The sequence below is a fragment of the Trichechus manatus genome, unplaced genomic scaffold (genome assembly GCF_000243295.1).
Source record: "Trichechus manatus latirostris isolate Lorelei unplaced genomic scaffold, TriManLat1.0 scaffold00040, whole genome shotgun sequence".
Lineage (NCBI taxonomy): Eukaryota > Metazoa > Chordata > Mammalia > Sirenia > Trichechidae > Trichechus > Trichechus manatus.
In genome coordinates, this window is record NW_004443976.1 from 15,509,667 (window position 1) to 15,528,018 (window position 18,352).

An 18,352-nucleotide genomic window follows, 5' to 3' on the forward strand; every position below is an offset into this window, starting at 1 on the left:
TGAATAGAAATATGTATGCAGGTTATATAACTGAAACAAACTGTTCCCATGTTTTATATTCTATTTTTTGTGTCTTAAAAAAAACAAAAACAAAAACAAAACTTGGCTAGTGACTTACTAAATTGATTTTGCAGGCTCAGTCTCAAAAACTAGTCCATGTAATTAATATACCCTAAGAGCAGTTTTGACTCTAACTTACCCAGTTGGGATAACAGACTGAGAAGATACAGACTTATCAATGTAATGCACTTCTCATAATAGCTATTCCAGACTCCATTTCCCTTAAGCCTTCCAGTTTTTTCCCCTTCAGTAGATAACCTCATAAATTATGAAAATCAAGGGCATAAGACAGGCATATACTTTGTCAATTTTTTCTTTCTACCTTTGGATATCTGTACTACATTCAATCTGTTCTTCTTCCTGTGTGAAAGGAATGATGTTCTTTCTTTTTCATGGTCAGGCTCTCTTGTTGGGTGCCATTGAGTTGATTTCTGACTCATAGTGACCCCATATGACAGAGTAGAACTGCCCTATAGGGTTTCCTAGGTTGTAATCTTTATGGAAGCAGATTGCCATGTCTTTCTTCCTTGGAGCTTTGTCACCCTATTCTTTCTTTAATCCTTTACCATCTTTTTCTTGTTGCTTCTACCAAAATTGTATTATCAAGGCCAACAACTTTTTACATTCCAAGTCAGTGCCTTTCCTAAGTATTCAGAAGTATCTGGTATCGTTGATCTACCTCTCTTTTTTAAATCTTAATTTCCCCACTATAATCTTGTTTTTACGATTAGAAAAGGAAATAAAAAGTAATGTTTACTTGTTAAACATTCAGACTGTATTGAAATGTACAAAGCAGAAAGTGTAAAAGATCCCATAATTCTACACTCAACAGTGCATCATTATGTATTGGTGTCATGTTTCTAGATATTTTTCTTTTTGTACACAAACATACCCTTACTTATTTTTCTTAAAGACAAATAGATGTTTTATAGATACTTTTGTCATTTAACAATAGATTGCTTATATCATTCTATGATAGTACTTATTACTGATATTTTGCTCGATACTTTCCTTCTGCCTCTAGAATGTGAACTCCATGAAACCAGTAATCTCTTAAGGTCTTGTTCACTGCTGAATCCTGTTACCTAGAATAGTGATTAGCACATACTAGGATGCTAGGTACTGAATGTTATTTGTTCAGTGAATGACATTGAATTTTTTTTTTTTTTTTTTACTCAAAGATGAGCTACCATTTAAATTCCATTTCTCACTGATCTGAAATAAACTGTGATCATATACCATGCTCTAATGGAGCCTACACTGAACAATAAAAGAATCTGCTGTGAGAATTGCTGTTGCAATAAAGAAATTAAAAGAGGTCAGTGTGATAGAGGGACCTAGTGGTTAGTTTAGATTGGATATTCAAGTAAAATCTTTCTCAGTAGATAATATTTAAGCTTGGTTCTGAATAATGATCCGAAGATGAGAAAAGGATGTTTCAAACAGGAAATGGCTAGTACCAAGAACAGTTTCTAATTAGATGGCAGTGCTCTGGAAATGCACTGTCCAGTGCAGTAGTTGCTAGCCACATGTGGATATTAAAATTAAATAAAGTTAAAAATTCAGTTTGTCAGTTGCAATGGCCATATGTCAAGTGGCTAGTAGCTATTGTATGGGACAGTGTATATATAGAACATTTCCAACATTGCAGAACATTCTTTTGGAGAGCATTCTTTTGGACAGCACTGCTTTGGAGAGTCACTAGAATGTAAACACCTTAAGTCCAGAGACTTTATATTTTGTTGACTACTGTTCTCCCAGTGCCTGACACGTAAGTGCTGAATAAATATTTATTAAATGATTAAATGGAAAAATACATGGATGAATGGACAGTCAGCGTATCTTATCCCAGATGGAGGACAACAAAATGTGCAAAAGGTGAGAAAGCTTGGTATGTTTGAGGAACTGTAAGAAGACTGGCTGGAATAGAGTGGTGGTTTGAGAGCAGCATGGAGAAATAGCCTGAGCCTTGTGGGCAGAAATAGCCTGAGCCTTGTGGGCAGTGTTAAGCCTTGTGAATTTTGTTCTCATGCAGTGGGAAATGATGGAGAGGTTTGTAGCGTGGCAGTAATGTGATCGGATCTGAATGTCTTTTTAGAAACTCCTTCATTTTACTAGCTCTCTTGAGAGTTTAGTAAGGAGAGTTTAATAAGTATGACAGCTTATTAAACTGAGTATTTGAGTAACTGCTTGGAATCCAGGTTATTTATGTACTTCATTTTTAGTGTTAGTGCTACCACTCTTGTGTTAATAATTGTCTGCTTATAAGCAGGAATTTATAGGCGAGAACTTGTTTTTGTTTCTTTTTCCAGTGAAGGTGGTGTTTTTAAGGCTCATCTCACTTTCCCAAAAGATTATCCCCTTCGGCCTCCAAAAATGAAATTCATTACAGAAATCTGGCATCCAAATGGTAAGTATATCTAGTTTTCCTTTTATATTTGCAAATATGATGGCCTGTCACTAAAGTTTTCAAGGTCAGCAAGGAAAATGTAGTTCTCAATGATACTGCATTGGAATTTTTGTACTAAGATCATGACCTTATGCTAGATCCTTTAAAAGAGATGTAGTAACAGAAATTTATGGAAAAGTATGATTTTTTATTTATTTACTTAGTTTTAAACCCTTTTTGAGACTCATGATGTTACAAAACGGAGACGGTTGCTGGGTGATACTCTGCATTCATGGAACTCCTGTAACTGAGGAGATAATTTCCAAGGTATTAGGTGCCTCATTGGCTATTACAAAGAACATAACCAAAATCAAACCCAAAGAACATAGAAGTCATTAAACATAGATTTTTGACATGTATTTCTTCTTAACTTTTAGACAGTCGGTAACCCTTAACTTTATATTCTTAGTTGTTAAAAAGGAATGTCCCACCTACCTCATAAGGTGACTGATAGGGTCAAATGAGATAGCATATGGCATTTTTTAGACTTATAAAGCATCCAGTACTGCTGCTGTGCATGAAATGGTGACATTGACTTTTTTTTACCCAAAGATGAGCTACCATTTAAAATCCACTTCTAGAGGGGAAGTGTAATCAAGATGAACCTACTGTACAGCTTTAAAACCCATTAATGCAATGAGTCCCCGCTGCGTAAAGAACAAAGTTCAAGCCAGGCATATTCATCATTCAGAATTCTGTTCAAGAATCATATTCTGTAAGAATTCCCTGACTCCCTCTTCTATGCTAGCCAAAGGTCAGGCTAGATAAGCTGTGTTTATACATAGTCTTCCTGAACTTTTGGCCTTATTTTCTATGATAGAGCTTGAAAGGATTTCTTTTCTAACTATTTTGACTATGACATTCTGCTATTGATATTCAAGATTTTGGATTGAGGAAGAGAAGCCCATTTATTTATTAGTTTAAGCAAAAATCAGTGAGAGTAATAAATGAATGATACATTAAATAAGGATTTATCAGAAGGATATGGAATATAGTAATAGAATCCAATAACTTAAAAAACAGATGGGAATTATGAAAGACTGGAATTGACAAATGGAAAACTATTGGGAACCAAAGGAGCTACCATATTTTATTGCCTCTAAGATAGCAGTGACCGTAGAAGACATAAATAATTATTTTTTCTACCAGTAAGATGGGGAAAAAATATCTTTGACAATGTAATTGTGGTAGAATCCATTAACTATAGATCTGCATGCTATATGGATGCATGAACTGGCCACATCAGCCTCTTCCATCTGTTCTTAGGCAGTTTCTTTTGCCTTCACTTGGAATAACTTGCTGTGTGTGATAGGCAGTCTTTTTAAAGCTATTTCAAAAGAAGATTGTAATTCTAGACAAAGCCTCTTTGAGCCTGAATTTCTCCTATTTGTGAAAATTAAATGACAGCATATATATATAAGCAAGTACATGAGATTTCCCTTCTGTTAAGAGGAAGAGTAGCAATGGCCTAAGTAGTTTAAGGAGATAGCGAATTGAAATGAGTTTTTTTTTAAAGGTTGAAGAGACTTTTCGTTTTGGAGGCGACAAGGGAGAAGGCATTAGAGAAGGGAATAATTAAGAGTTTATTTGAAAGAAGGAGTAATTTTGTGAAGAAAGGATACCCAAGGAGGTGATGGGCAGGGATGGCAAATACAGCAAGAGTTAGAATTAGGAAGGCATGAAAACCCATTCTTAAATAGGAATGGAGGAAAACGTGGGTAAGCAAGCTTTGGAGCATCTGCTAGGCACTGGAGGTACAAAGATGATTAATGAGTTATGATCCCTTTTTATAAGGATGTTATGGTGTATATAAAGGAGAGATGGACATATAAGCGTAACAATGAAATTGTGATATGTAGTGATACAGGTGTAAAGTATTTTGATGGCATAGAAGACAGTGTCAGGGAATGATCATTAAAGAATATGATTCTTGAATAGAATTTTGAATGATGAACATGCCTGACTCGAACTTTGTTCTTTAGACAGTGGGGACTCATTACATTAATGGGTTTTAAAGCTGTATAGTGGGTTCATCTTGATTATATTTCCCTTCTAGAAAGACTACACTCGTGGAGGAAGGAATGGAAGGTGAAGCAGAATGATAGCCAAGAGATAGATAGAGGATTTTATCAATCATCTGGGTAAGAGACAATGAAAGCTTGAACTAAGAGTAGTGGCAGGAAGGAAAATGTAGTTATTCTCACCTGTTGACTACCAGATGTGACTGTTATTGGAGAGGAAACAATTTAAGATTGACTGGGCATTTAACAAATAATTATAGATCACATATGTGGTCTGTTGATTTTCGGCAAAGATGCCAAGCCTGTTTAGTGGGAGAAAGGACAGTCTTTTCAATAAAGGGTGCTGGGAAAACTGGATAGCCACATGCAAAAGAATGAAATTGAACTGTTACCATACAAAAAACCCATTGCTGTCAAGTCGATTCTGACACAGAGCAACCCTGTAGGACAGACTAGAACTGCCCCACAGGGTTTTCAAGGAGCAGCTGGTGGATTCCAACTTCCGGCATTTTTTTGGTTAGCACGTCACAGCTCTTAACCACTGTGCCACCAGGGCTCCACTGTTGCTGTATTCCATATAAAAAAAATCAACTCAAAATTGATCCAAGACCTAAATCTAAGAGCTAAAACTACAAAACTCTTAGAAGAAGACATAGAAAAGCTTTGTGATCTTTTGGGTATGGCAGTGGATTCTTAGATATGACACTAAAAGCACAGGCAGTAATAGAAAAATTGGACTTTATCAAAATTGAAAAATTTGTCCATCAAAAGACACTATCGAGAGTAAAAAGACAACCCACAGAATGGGAGAAAATATTTGCAAATCATACATCTAATAAGAGATTAATGTCCAGAATATATAAAGAACTTTTACAACTCATCAATAGAAAAGCAAACAACCCAATAAAAAGTAGGCAAAAGACTTGAATAGACCTTTTTCCGAAGAAGATACACAAATGGCCAATAAACACATGAAAAGGTGCTCATCATTAGTTATTAGGGAAATGCAAATCAAAATCACAATGAGATACCACTTCACACCTACTAGGATGCCTATTATCAAAATAACAAGTATTGGCTAGGATGTGGAGAAATTAGAACTTCCATCTATTGCTGGTGGAAATGTAAAGTGGCACAGCCATTGTGGAACACAGTGTGGTGATTCCTCAAAAGTTAAGCATAGAATTACCATATGACCCAACAATTCTACTCCTAGGTATATACCCCAAAGACTTGAAAGCAGGGACTCAGATACTTTTACACCAGTGTGTGTGTTCATTGCAACATTATTCATAGTAGCCAAGAGTTGGAAACAACCCAAGTGTTCATCAGTGGATGAACGGATGAACAAAATGTGGTATGTACATACAATGGAATATTATGCAGCTTTAAAAAGAATTGAAAGTCTGATACATGTTGTAACATGGATGAACCTTGAAGATATTATGCTAAGTGAAATAAGCTAGACACAAAAGGACCAATATTGTATAATTCCACTTACGTGCAGTATCTAGAATAGGCAAATTCATGAAGAAAGAAAGTAGAATAGAAGTTACCAGGGACTGGGAGTAGGGAGTAATGGGGAATTATTGTTTAATGCCATCACCCGTCTATAAGTTTGTCATAGTGTGGTGGCTTGCATGCTGCTGTTATGCTGGAAGCCATGGTGGACAGGTTTTAGTGGCACTTCCAAACTAAGACAAACTAGGAAGAAAGGCAGTTTACTTGTACTTACACGCCACAGTAGAACATTGTGGGACACAGTTGCCTTGGACATGTCATCAGGAGAGATCAGTTGCTGGAGGAGATCATGTTTGGTGAAGTAGCGGGCTAGCAAGAGTAAGGAACGTCTTTAATGAGATAGATTTGCTTAGTAGCTGCAGCAAGGGGCTCGAACATGCCTGTGATCGTGAGGATGATGCAAGATTGGCAACATTTTATTCTGCTGTACATAAAATTGCGGTGAGTCGAAGTTGACCCAGTGACATCTTTCTCTCTCTCTCTCTAATGGATACAGAGTTTTTGTTTGGGATGATAAAAGAAGATTTGGAAATAGTAGTAATGGCTAGACAACATTGTGAATGTACTTAATGCTGCAGAATTGTATACTCAAAACTGGTTAAAATGGTAAATTTTATGTTACGTATATTTTGCCACAATGAAAAATACCATTATATAATCAAAATCACAATGAGATACCACTTCACACCCACTAGGATGGCTATGATCAAAAAGACATGATAACAAGATTTTGAGGATGTAGAGAAATCAGAACCCTCATACACAGCTCATCAATTGTAAGAATGTAAAATGGTGCAGCATCTTTGGAAAACTATCTGGCAGTTCCTCTAAAGGTTAAACATAGTTACCATATGATCCAGCAATTCTTGTCTAGGTAGGTGTCTTAGTTATATAGTGCTGTTATAACAGAAATACCACAAGTAGGTGGCTTTAACAAACAAATTAATTTTCTCACAGTTTAGAAGGCTAGAAGTCCAAATTCAGGATGCCAGCTCTAGGGGAAGGCTTTCTCTCTCCTTCCGCTCTGGAGGAAGGTCTTTTTCTTTTTAGTTTCTGCTCTTGGGTGGTCTTCATGTGGCTTGGCATCTTTCTTCCCCCTATTTCTACTTCTCTAGCTTGCTTATTTAATCTGTTTTATATTTCAAAAAAGATTGACTCAAGACACACCCTACACTAATCCTGTCAATTAACATAACAAAGACAGCCCATTCACAAATGGGATTATAACCACAGGCATAGAAGTTAGGATTTACAACACATATTTTTTGGGGGACACAACTCAATCCATAACATTCCACCTTTTGACCCCCAAAAATTCATGTCCTTGCTACATGCAAAACACATTTACCCTTGTTAAATCATTACAAAAGTCTTAAATCTACTCCAAGTCCAAACTGTCATCTTTTGAGGCACCTAAATCAAATATGGGTGAGACTTTAGGTATATTCCATCCTTGGGCAAAATTCCTCATGTGTGAACCTGTGAAATCTAGAATACAAGTTATCTGCCACTGAAGTATGATGGTGGAACAGGCACAAGGTAGACAGTTTCATTACACGTGGGAGAAATTGGAGGGAAAGAAAGGATAACAGGCACCAAGCAAGTCCAAAACCCAGCAGAACAATTAACATTAGCTCTCAAGGCTTGAATATAAACCTCTTTTCTTTGGGACCATCTGGGGAATGGCCTCACCCCCCAGACCTTAGGTGTTAGTCATGCCCTCTGGATTCTGGGTGGAGGCCCCTTGTCCCTGGGCTTCAGCTCCACCTTCCAGGCCCTCTGGGGTGGCAACTTGGCTCCCTTGGCTTTAGGTAGCCCCATTCTCCTAGTCCATCTGAGTGGTGACCCCACCACCTCAGCCCTGGCAGGTCCCATTTTTCTGCTCCTTGCACATGGCAGCCCTCCCACTCCCAGCTTTGGGTGGAGGCCCTATACCCTGGCACACCCTACGGCTGCCCCACACTCCAGAACCAAGTTGGTGAAGATCTGCCTCTTTGAAACCTAGGAAGCTGTGGCCCCACCCTTTGAGATCCAGGAGACTGGCCCCACCCTTTGAAACCGAGAAGGTCCTGCTTCCTGTTTTCCTTCCAACAGTTCTGCTGATCTCCGAGCTGCTCCGGGGGTGGTCCTTCTCTTTTCTTGGAGGACAAGAGATGCAGCTCATTTGGCCTGCTTCCTGCTTGTAGAATTCCAAAAGGCAGATGAGTTCTTCCTTGTCATTCTTTCTCTATCCCCTTCAGTCTAAGCTGGTATATTTTCTGCTCTGGTAGTTAGATCCATCAGTCACAAGCTTAATCTCTTTAACAAAAGATTGTGTAACCATGTTCTTGGTGAACATCTTAGAACATGTGTCCTTAGTTTGTACAACAGAATTTTCCAGATCTTTAAGCTCTGTTTTCATTTTGCACAGTTCATTTTTGTGTCCATCTCTTTCCTCTCGTATTGTACTAAAAGAGACAAGGAGAAACCACACAGCCCCTTTAAAATCCGGCTTAGAAATTTCTGCAGCCAGATATGAAAGTTCATCACTTACAAGTTCTGCCTTCCATCAAACATTTGAACATAATTCAGACAAGTTCCTTACCACTGCATAAAAAGCATCTCCCTTCCTCTATTGTTTAATCACATATTCATCATTTTCTTTTAAAGCCTTACCAGAAGCAATTTAACACCCACATTTCTAGCAACATTCTGTTGCTGGTGCCATATGTATTCTCTAAAATGATAGAGACTTTCTCTGTAGCTCTCCTCACTTCCTTCTGAGCCCTCACCAGAATTGCCTTTGATGTCCATAATTCTACCAACAGTCTCTTCAAGGCAATCTAGGCTTTTAGTACTGTTGTTGTTGTTGCTAGGTGCTGCCGAGTCAGTTCCAACTCATAGCGACCCTGTGTACAACAGAACGAAACACTGCTTGGTCCTGCACCATCCTCACAGTCACTGATGTGCTTGAGCCCATTGTCGCAGCCGCTGTGTCAGTCCATCTCATTGAGGGTCCTCCTCTTTTTCACTGACCCTCTACTTTACAAGCATGATGTCCTTCTCCAGGGACTAATCCCTCCTGGTAACATGTCCAAAATACGTGCAGTGAAGTTTCACCATCCTCGCTTCTAAGGAGCATTCTGGCTGTGCTTCTTCCAAGACAGATTTGTTTGTTCTTCTGGCAGTCCGTGGTATATTCAGTATTCTTCACCAACACCATAATTCAAAGGCATCAATTCTTCTTTGGTCTTCTTATTCATTGTCCAGCTTTTGTATGCATATAAGACGTTTGAAAATACCATGGCTTGGGTCAGGAGCACCTTAGTCCTCAAAGTGACATCTTTGCCATAATTTACTAGTAGACACCTTTAAACTCTTCCAGACTCTACCCATTACCCTGTTCTAAAACTGCTTCTACATATTAGGTATCTGTTAGATCAGCACCCCCGTCTTCCAGCACCAAATTCTGTCCTAGTTGTCTAGTACTGCTATCAGAAATACCACAAGTGGATGGCTTTAACAAACAAATTTATTTTCTCACCATTTAGGAGGCTAGAAGTCTGCATTCAGGTTGCCAGCTCTAGGGGAAGGCTTTCTGTCTCTATTGGCTCTGGAAGAAGGTCCTTGTTTTCTTTCAGCTTCTGCTCCTGAGCAATCTGTGCGGCTTCGCATCTCTCTTCACCCATCTCTACTTCTCTAGCTTGCTTGTTTAGTCTCTTATATCTCAAAAGAGATTGACTCAGGGCACACCCTACACTAATCCTCTCTAATTAACATAACAAAGACAACCCATTCCCAAATGATATTATAACCACAGGCAGAGAAGTGTTAGGATTTACAAGACATATCTTTGGGAGACATAATTCAATGCAGAACAGTAGGTATATACCCAAGAAAGTTGAAAATATATGTCTGCTCAAAACTTATACGCAAACATTCATAGCATTATTATTCATAAGTGCTAAAAAAGTGGAACCAACAGAAATATCCACCAACTGATGAATGGATAAGCAAAATATGGTATATCTATACAATGGATTATTATTTGGCAGTAAAAAGAAATTAAATAATGACGAATATAACATGGATGAATCCTGCAAACATTACGCTTAGTGAAAAAAGCCAGTCACAAAAGACAACATAATGTATAATTTCATAAATGTGAAATATCCAAAACTTTATACATCTTTAGAGACAGAAAGTAGGTTAGTAGTTTGTTAAGGTTGAGGTGGGAGGTAGGATATGATTGCTAATGGTTATGGGATTTCTTTTTAGGGTGGCTAAATTGATTGTGGTAATGGCTGTACAACTCTGTGAACACACTTGAAACTACTAAATTATATACTTCAGATTACTGAGTTATATGGTATATGAATTATATCTCTATAAAGCTGTTACAAAAATTATTATAAAGATTAGCTTTGGCTTAGATAGATTCAGTTTTGTACTTGTTTTTCTTGAGGTATACTTGCCACATCCAGATAGGTTATTAGATAAAACTAGTCCAGAGCTCAGCAGTGAGCTCAGGGCCTTGGGAGTCCTTGGCATCAAGATAACAGGTAACATTTTGATACAGTGAATGAGTTAATTTACCCAGGGAAAAGATGATTAATGTTGGAGATTAGGATAACATAAAAAGTCAGACCAAGAAAAGGAAAACTAGAAAGTAACTAAGAATGAATGATTCAAGAACCTGAGTAAAGAAGGGTGTCACGGAAGCCAAGGGAGGAAAATGTGTCCAGGAAGGTGTTGTCAATAGTATTAATTGTCTTGGCCCAGGAGGGTTGATTTTAAGATAGATGAAAGTACCCAGGTGAATATGTTACCCAGACCACTTTGTGAGAACAGTCACAGTGTCCTGGAAGGGGGCAGCAGCCAGTTTCTTATAAGGTAAAATTAATGAGAAAGTAGAGAAGATGAGGGTAAATCCATTTTTCATAATTTTGCATGCATGGCTTCAAGAGAAAGGAAATAGAAGGATATGCATTGTTCAGGTTAGATTAGTTTTAAGTTGGAAGAGATGTGTTTTATTTTCAGTAACTGATGCTGAAACTGTTGGCTAGCTATTTACGAGGAGATACAGAAATTTTGTTTTTACACCAAACAGCATAATGAATTAAAAAGCTAAATGGAATAAGAAGTTACAAGTGATTTAAAAAATAGTAGTGAATATCAGTTATTTGGTGAGTGTTAGGGACAAGAACTTTCTAGTTTCAAAGCAATAGACATGAAAGACTATATAAAGCAGACTAAAGACAAATATCAGCTAAACACACTGTATGATTCTTATTGGATCTTGTGTCAGAAAGTAAGACCAGCTATAAAGAACATTACTGGGACATTGAAATGCAAGGAAAAAGTAACAGACTAAAATTACGTGGCAAAAAATTAAGAAGCAGTTTGGCAAGAAAAACTAAATATTGAATATATAAATGGGTAAAGGCTAAGAGCAGATACTTCACAAAAGAGGCTAGATATCTTAAAGTTTTATACAGATGAAAAAGATGCTTATGTTCCCATCAGACTTGTCAGGTGAAACGTGTGTATTTGGTAAAATCTGTAGTCTTCTTGAAAGTTTAGCAGATTCTGTTTTGGAAAATAACTTATGTATATATTTAATGTTTTACCCAGATATTGTGGGAATCAGGATCACATTTGTAATAGATATTTTATGCAAAACTAAATTAGTAATATTTTAAACAACAGGACTTTTATTCTATAATTTTGCAGTTGATAAAAATGGTGATGTGTGCATTTCTATTCTTCATGAGCCTGGGGAAGATAAATATGGTTATGAAAAGCCAGAGGAACGCTGGCTCCCCATCCACACCGTGGAAACCATCATGATCAGTGTCATTTCTATGCTGGCAGATCCTAATGGAGACTCACCTGCTAATGTCGATGCTGCGGTAAGATGGTCATGTGCACACGTTCTTTCTGTCTCTCTCTATCGGTCTCTTTCATAAGACTCAACTAGAACTACCATATCTTTATATGTATATTTGTATATATATCCATTTATTTTTCTTCTGAATCCATATGAAACTAAGGTGCAGATGTAATTGAGCTTCACTCCTACCTACTTGAGCCTGCATCTGTTAGTAATAAAGACACTATCTTACACGTAAATTTATAATACCATTGTCATACCTAAGAAAATTTAATATCAAGTCTGTTAAAGTCCATGTTATTATCCCCAAGCTTTTATTATTAAAAATTGTAGATCTACAGGAAAACTGGATTAGTCAAATGAACGCCCCTATACCCTTCACCTAGATTAACCAGTTGTAGAAATTTTGCTCCTTTTTTTTTGATAAACCATTTGAGAGAGTAGTTTGTAGATATCATAACCCTTTACCTCTAAATAGTTCAGCATGCGTCTTCTAAGAGTAGCGTCTGTCCACATAAGTATAATACAAGTCTATCATTGATACAGTACTGTTATTTAATATACCCCATCATATTTGCATTTCTCCAGTGTTTTTTATAGTTGCCCTTTTTTATTGTTGTTAAATCCAGAATGTAGTCCAGGAACATGTATTAAACTTTGTATTTGTTTCTTTAGAGTCTCTTTAAAGAGTTCCCAGTCTCAGTCTTCTACCTTCTTTGAAAAACCTTCTGTTCCAGTTCTTATTCTTGGAACCTTTGTTAGTATATAACAAAGCCAGGAGATTAAATGTTCTTTTTTTCCCCCTTTGGTTAATTCAGACCTATTATATAAAAACCTGGTTGAGATCTTATATGTAGAAAAAGACTATAGAAATCTCTTTTTAAATCTATGGCTTTGAATTTTTTATCTTAGTAATAGAATTGAAGTAAAAACTGGCATAAAACCACTTCAACTTAGTAATTTAATAACCACTTTAACTTTGTAAAGTATTAATCCAAACATTAGAGACAAGGGAGACAGGGTGATAGCTGCTTGGGGGGGAAAGAAAATCCTATGGAATAATTTTGAGAGAGAGCTAATTACTGTTTGTAAAATGGTAGCAGTAGGAGTGTCAGAACCTGTCTGGCTTCAAGGGGATAATGACTAGGATCAGCCCAAAGCTGATTGCCATGAGGTGTGGAGGTCAGACATAACCTCTACTCCAGCCTTTTTTGCCAGTTCTGACACCAGCTGTCCTTCCCATAGCACTTTCTACTTCTTTCCTGGGTTTAATATTCCATTGCAGTGGCCACACAGAACTTACACTCCATATTTACAGTTAAGTGGTTTATTAAGGAAGTAACATGGTCCAACTCTGGATCAGGATCAGGAGCATGTAGGCACAGTCTGGAAGGCTCCCCCAAAGAAGAAAGTATATCCCTCCCTTCTTCAGTGCAGGATAGTCCTCTCAGCCATGCAGGCTTCCTCTTCTCCCCCTCAGGACAGGCCTCCTCTCAGCCTCCTCAGGACAGGCCTTCTCTCAGCCCCCTTAGGATAGGCCTCCTCTCAGCTCCCTCAAGACAGGCCTTCTCTTGGCTCTGCTGTCTGTCACTACGGACTCTGCTACAGGGCCCTTTCCAGGCCTGTCACTGCGGACTCTACTGCAGGGACCCTTCTGGGCCTGTCACTGTCTTCAGTGTTACAGCCCTTGATCTGTGTTACAGCTCTTTTAGGAGGTTCCTTGCTTCTCTCTTCTTTCTTCATTCTGCTGCTTCCTGCTTCCCATCTGTCTTGTCTGGAAAACCTCTGTAGGGTTTGCTACATATATCCAGGTAACTCCTTGTAAATTTCAAGGCGTGGCCCTCTCACCAGGACCACAAACTGACCCCCCCCCCCCCATTTGACCAGTCCTTTCTTGGTAGGCCACAGACACTTCATTTGCATATTAAGCTATAGATATTTTGTTTGCATGGTCTGTAGTCACTTCATTTGCATAGTATATTGACCAATCCTGCAAGATGCATACCAATTATAGGGCAGCCTGAAGCCCAGGGCCAGACAAAAAGTTATCAGGCTTCATGTTGTTTACAGCTTACCCAAGAGATGTCAGTTAACCTGGACAAAAGTAACAAATCCTCTGGGGTAGAAAATAGGGCATAACTGACTCCTCAGGGTTTAGGGGGAAAATCTTTTCAAGCTGTTTTTCCAAAGAACCAAGGCAAAAGGCCTTTTAAAGGAACTCATTTCACCGCAGTTTTGTTTGGTTCATGGCTCAGCTATCAGCTCTTTTTAGTAAGATCATAATGGATAGGTTGGTTTCAGTCTTCACAGAGGGTAAATTAAGAGGAAATAATTGAGAAATAAAATGCAAAAATTAATAACCCTTCAAAACAGCTCAGTCTTGAAACAACAAAACCTACTGTAACAGTAAAGTCATTCTCTAGGTGCTGAATATTTCCATAAGGGTAGAAATAGGCCTTAATGTGAAGTTGAATATGCAAATATTGCTTCTAGTCTGAATGTCACAAATTGTGCAAAATCTATTCCATTCTTTTTCTTGAAATTCCTTTTCTGATTTAGTTATCTCATATTTAAATCATAATTTTCTTGTAAACAGTTTTGTTTACCTTTTCTTTTTTGCATTTTATTTTTGCATTCTATTTATCATATTTTTGTTTTTCTCATCTCTTCAATCAGTGGTGTACCTATCCAGGAAACCGCCATTTTTCTTAGAGATCTTTCTCCTGGATCCCTTCATCCTCTGGCTGCAAACTAGATTGACTGTCTCAGCATGCTGCCCATCTGCCTTCCTTGGATCTTGGGCCTTCTGTTTCCTGGACTCCATTTCTTTTTCCTTTTTTTTAATTGTTGGTTGACTTACTCCTTTTGCTGTACCTCATCCCAGAGTCAAGTCTTGAAAAAGGATATGTGGGAATTAAATCCTCAGTCCTTTTGTGTCTGCAAGTGTTGTTTTTTCTTTACACTTGACTAATATTTATAGAATTCTACAGGAGGGGGAGATCAAATTTATACAAATTTGCCTTTTATCCTTTATTGTTGCTGACGAAAAAGGTTGATGCTAGACTGATTCTTCTCCGTTTTTAGGTGATCTGTTCTTTTCTTTCTGCTTCCCTTTCAGTTCTTTTCTCAATCCTTCGTCTTCTGAAATTTCAGTGTTTGTAAACTCTTTAATTTTCTGTCTGTAGTTGAGATATACTCTTTCAGTTTGAAGACTTCGGCTCTGGGGAATTTTCTAATTTTTTAAGAAGTTTTTCCATATTTAATATTCTCCCTTTTTTTGAACTAGTTTGAGTTATTACTCAGATTGGTCCTTGATTGTTTTATCTTTTTCATCTAAAATAGTGCAGGTTTTGAATTTTCTATTGAATTTTCATTTTGGTGGTATTATATTTAATTTTTAATAGCTTGTTATTATCTCATTTTTTCCCCCATAGAATCTTATCACCATTTAGTGAATTTAATAGTATCTTGTAGGAAGTTATAGTGAAAGATTTTAAAAAATTAACTTTCTCTGAGGTCTATTTTTTTAATTGTATTTCTTTTGTGTTTTGAAGCCTGTTTCACTCAGTAGGTTTTCCGTGCAACTGTCTGTTCACGATTAAGAAATGAAGATCTAGGGAAGTAGAGTGGAGTTTTGTGTGTGTGTGTGTGTGTGTGTGTTTAGGGGGCAGTATGTGTTGACTGGCAAGTTTCACTAAAGGGTGGTGTGTAGGTGGAAAGCCAGATATTAAACTGAGAATAAGGATTGGGGACGACAGATGTCGTTTAAATGCCAAAATGAAGAAGCAATTACTTTCAGTACCAACATCCACAGCAGCAGCCTAATTCTTGTGCTCTTTAGTATGTTTACATAAAGTCTACTTATTATCACTAGTATTTTAGAAAGGTGTTAAACTTTTGGATATAGCTGGTGGTGATATGGGGGAAATGCCAAACTGTTGAAATTTCTAATTAATCTCTATTTTTAGCCCTTCTTATTCTGGCTCTTCTCAAATCTGTCATTTCCAAATTATAGCTTCTTTAGGGTTCTGCTAAATAGGCTCCTTTCCTCCTCTGCCACAGTTCCATTGAGACATCTCTAGATTGCTACTTCCTCTCCTCTGGTACTTGTTTCAATCAGTACTTCCACCTGCTTTTGGTCTTCCAGAAATTTGGGGTGTGTGTTCCCATTATTGCATGACTTCCATGCCACTTCTTTGTTACTTGAGAGTTTATACCTTAAAAAAAAAAAATCCAGTATCATCATTTTAATAGGCTCTCAGGAGAGAAAGAAAATAAACACGAACTTTTTGCTATATTGAGCTTACAGGTTCCTCATGTATAAGATGGATATGATCACCTTTACCTGTCTGGTAATCCCCAGTGCATGGTACAGTGGACTCAATTAATGGCAGTTATGTCAGCCATCCCATACTTTGGAACCAGCATCTATCAGTCTACTCTTCACCTAGAAGTCATCCTTGCCCAGTCTTAATCTCAGTGACCAGAAAATCGCAGTTGCATATAAGTCTCTCTAAACTCTTTTCTATCCCTCTGCCATTGACTTTAGTCCTTTTTACTTTCTATTTACATTATTATAATAGGTTCCTATCTGATCTCCCTGCTTTCAGTCTTAATTCTCTCTGCTATTGTGCTATTTTTAGGTGATATATATATATGGGAAACCCTGGTGGCGTAGTGGTTAAGAGCTATGGCTGCTAACCAAAAGGTTGGCAGTTCAAATCCACCAGGTGCTGCTTGGAAACCCTACATGCAGTTCTACTCTGTCTTACAAGGCCGATATGAGTTGGAATCAACTCGACAGCAATGGGGTTTTGTTTTGTTTTGTTTTTTCTCTTAAGATTGTCCTTATCCCTTTGCCTGGAGTTGCCTTTTCTTTCTTTTACTTAAAAATGATAATGAGTTAGAGACATTATAACATTTTACCCATAAATACTTCAGCAAACATCTCCAAAAGATCAGAACATTCTCCTAGGTAATTACAATACCATTATCTTACCTAACCAAATTAATTATAATTCCCTAATATATTTCTCTGCCCAGTTTATGTTCATATTTCCCCAGTTGTCGCCCATAATGTTCAAAATACTTCCTTCTCCAGGCCCAGGAAAGACTTTACTGATCCTCTAGCCTAGATTAGTTCCCTTCTTACATAGTTCCATAGTAATCTTTGTACATATAGGCATTATCATTTATCTCCCAGTTTATTGTAATGATTGGCCTGCTGGTGTGTCTTGCTTTGAGGGCAGAAGCTGCTTTTTGAAACTCTTCCTCTAAAAGGACAAGGATTGAAGATTCCTGTAGTCTTTGCTGTCCTTAGTGAATAACATTCAGAGAAAGAAAAATGACTTGGCATTTTGTAAGAATTTTCTGTTTACATGCTAGGTAAATTCAGCAGTGTTCTCATGTGACACTATGCTAGTTTGTGTTACATTTTCATGCTCCTGGCAGCAATGGTGTTACTATTTTTTTGCACTAGAAATAGTATGCCATACATACAGGTATTTTTTCACCCCCATCTACCTCATACGGGAGGCATTTTATGTCTGCTTTATTTTCTGGGAGGGCTGGTGATCCTTCAGATACACTAAATGTCTTATTTGTAAATTTTCGCTTTCTTTTCAGTGTAATCAAAACTTAACAGTTTTTTTTTCTTTTTTTTAAAGAGAATTTTGACTGCACAGGTCATTTGCATAGGAGATTTTTGTTCATGTATCCCAGCAGTGTACCTTGCAGAAATATTTTTTATTGCTTTTCTACTTTTTAATATTTTAAAGTATAAATTACCAAAGCATTACATTCAGTACTAAAATTAGTATTTGAAATTATAAGGGGAGTTTGCATAATATCATTTGATATTACTTTTATACCTACAGAAAGAATGGAGGGAAGACAGAAATGGAGAATTCAAAAGGAAAGTTGCCCGCTGTGTAAGAAAAAGCCAAGAGACTGCTTTTGAGTGACATTTATTCAGCAGCTAGTAACTTCACTTATTTCAGGGTAAGTTTATTTTAAAAATCATACTACTAGTTTTCCTTTTTGTAAATGCCATATGTATTTTGGGAAATGGTGTGATTTAGGTACTTGAATTGCTTGTCATTGACTTCATTTTTTGGTAGTACTATCCAGTAGTCTGCTGACTTTCAAGGATTTGGTGTAACCTGCTTATTTTCCACCTTGTAGTAGCCCCAGCTGTTTTTAACTAGATATTTTGTGTTAAAATGGTTGGTATGTTGGCATTCTGTTTCTTTTCACTGATGGTACAGTTTCTAATGATAAAGTACTTAAATTTCATTTAGTTTCTTCTGTTTTACCTTTTGGTCTACCATCTTGACCATTGTTGGACACTGAAGTTTCTTACAATTTCTTATTGAATTATGTATGGTAAAGGATAACTTCAATTTCTCTTTCCTTTTTTTTTTTTTTTTT

The 18,352-nt window shown here is 37.3% G+C and overlaps 1 protein-coding gene across 2 annotated transcripts in view; it reads left to right on the forward strand.

The window, feature by feature from the left end:
* The window catches only part of UBE2G1 (ubiquitin conjugating enzyme E2 G1), a 130,268-nt gene that overhangs the window by 94,348 nt on the left and 17,568 nt on the right, over nt 1-18,352 (forward strand). For both annotated transcript variants that reach the window (XM_023731135.1, XM_004376122.2), the window contains exons 3-5: nt 2,373-2,470; nt 11,764-11,942; nt 17,800-17,923. In XM_023731135.1, coding sequence (XP_023586903.1) covers nt 2,373-2,470; nt 11,764-11,942; nt 17,800-17,886 — 364 coding nt within the window. In that variant the 3' untranslated portion in view covers nt 17,887-17,923. The remainder of the gene's footprint in view (nt 1-2,372; nt 2,471-11,763; nt 11,943-17,799; nt 17,924-18,352) is intronic.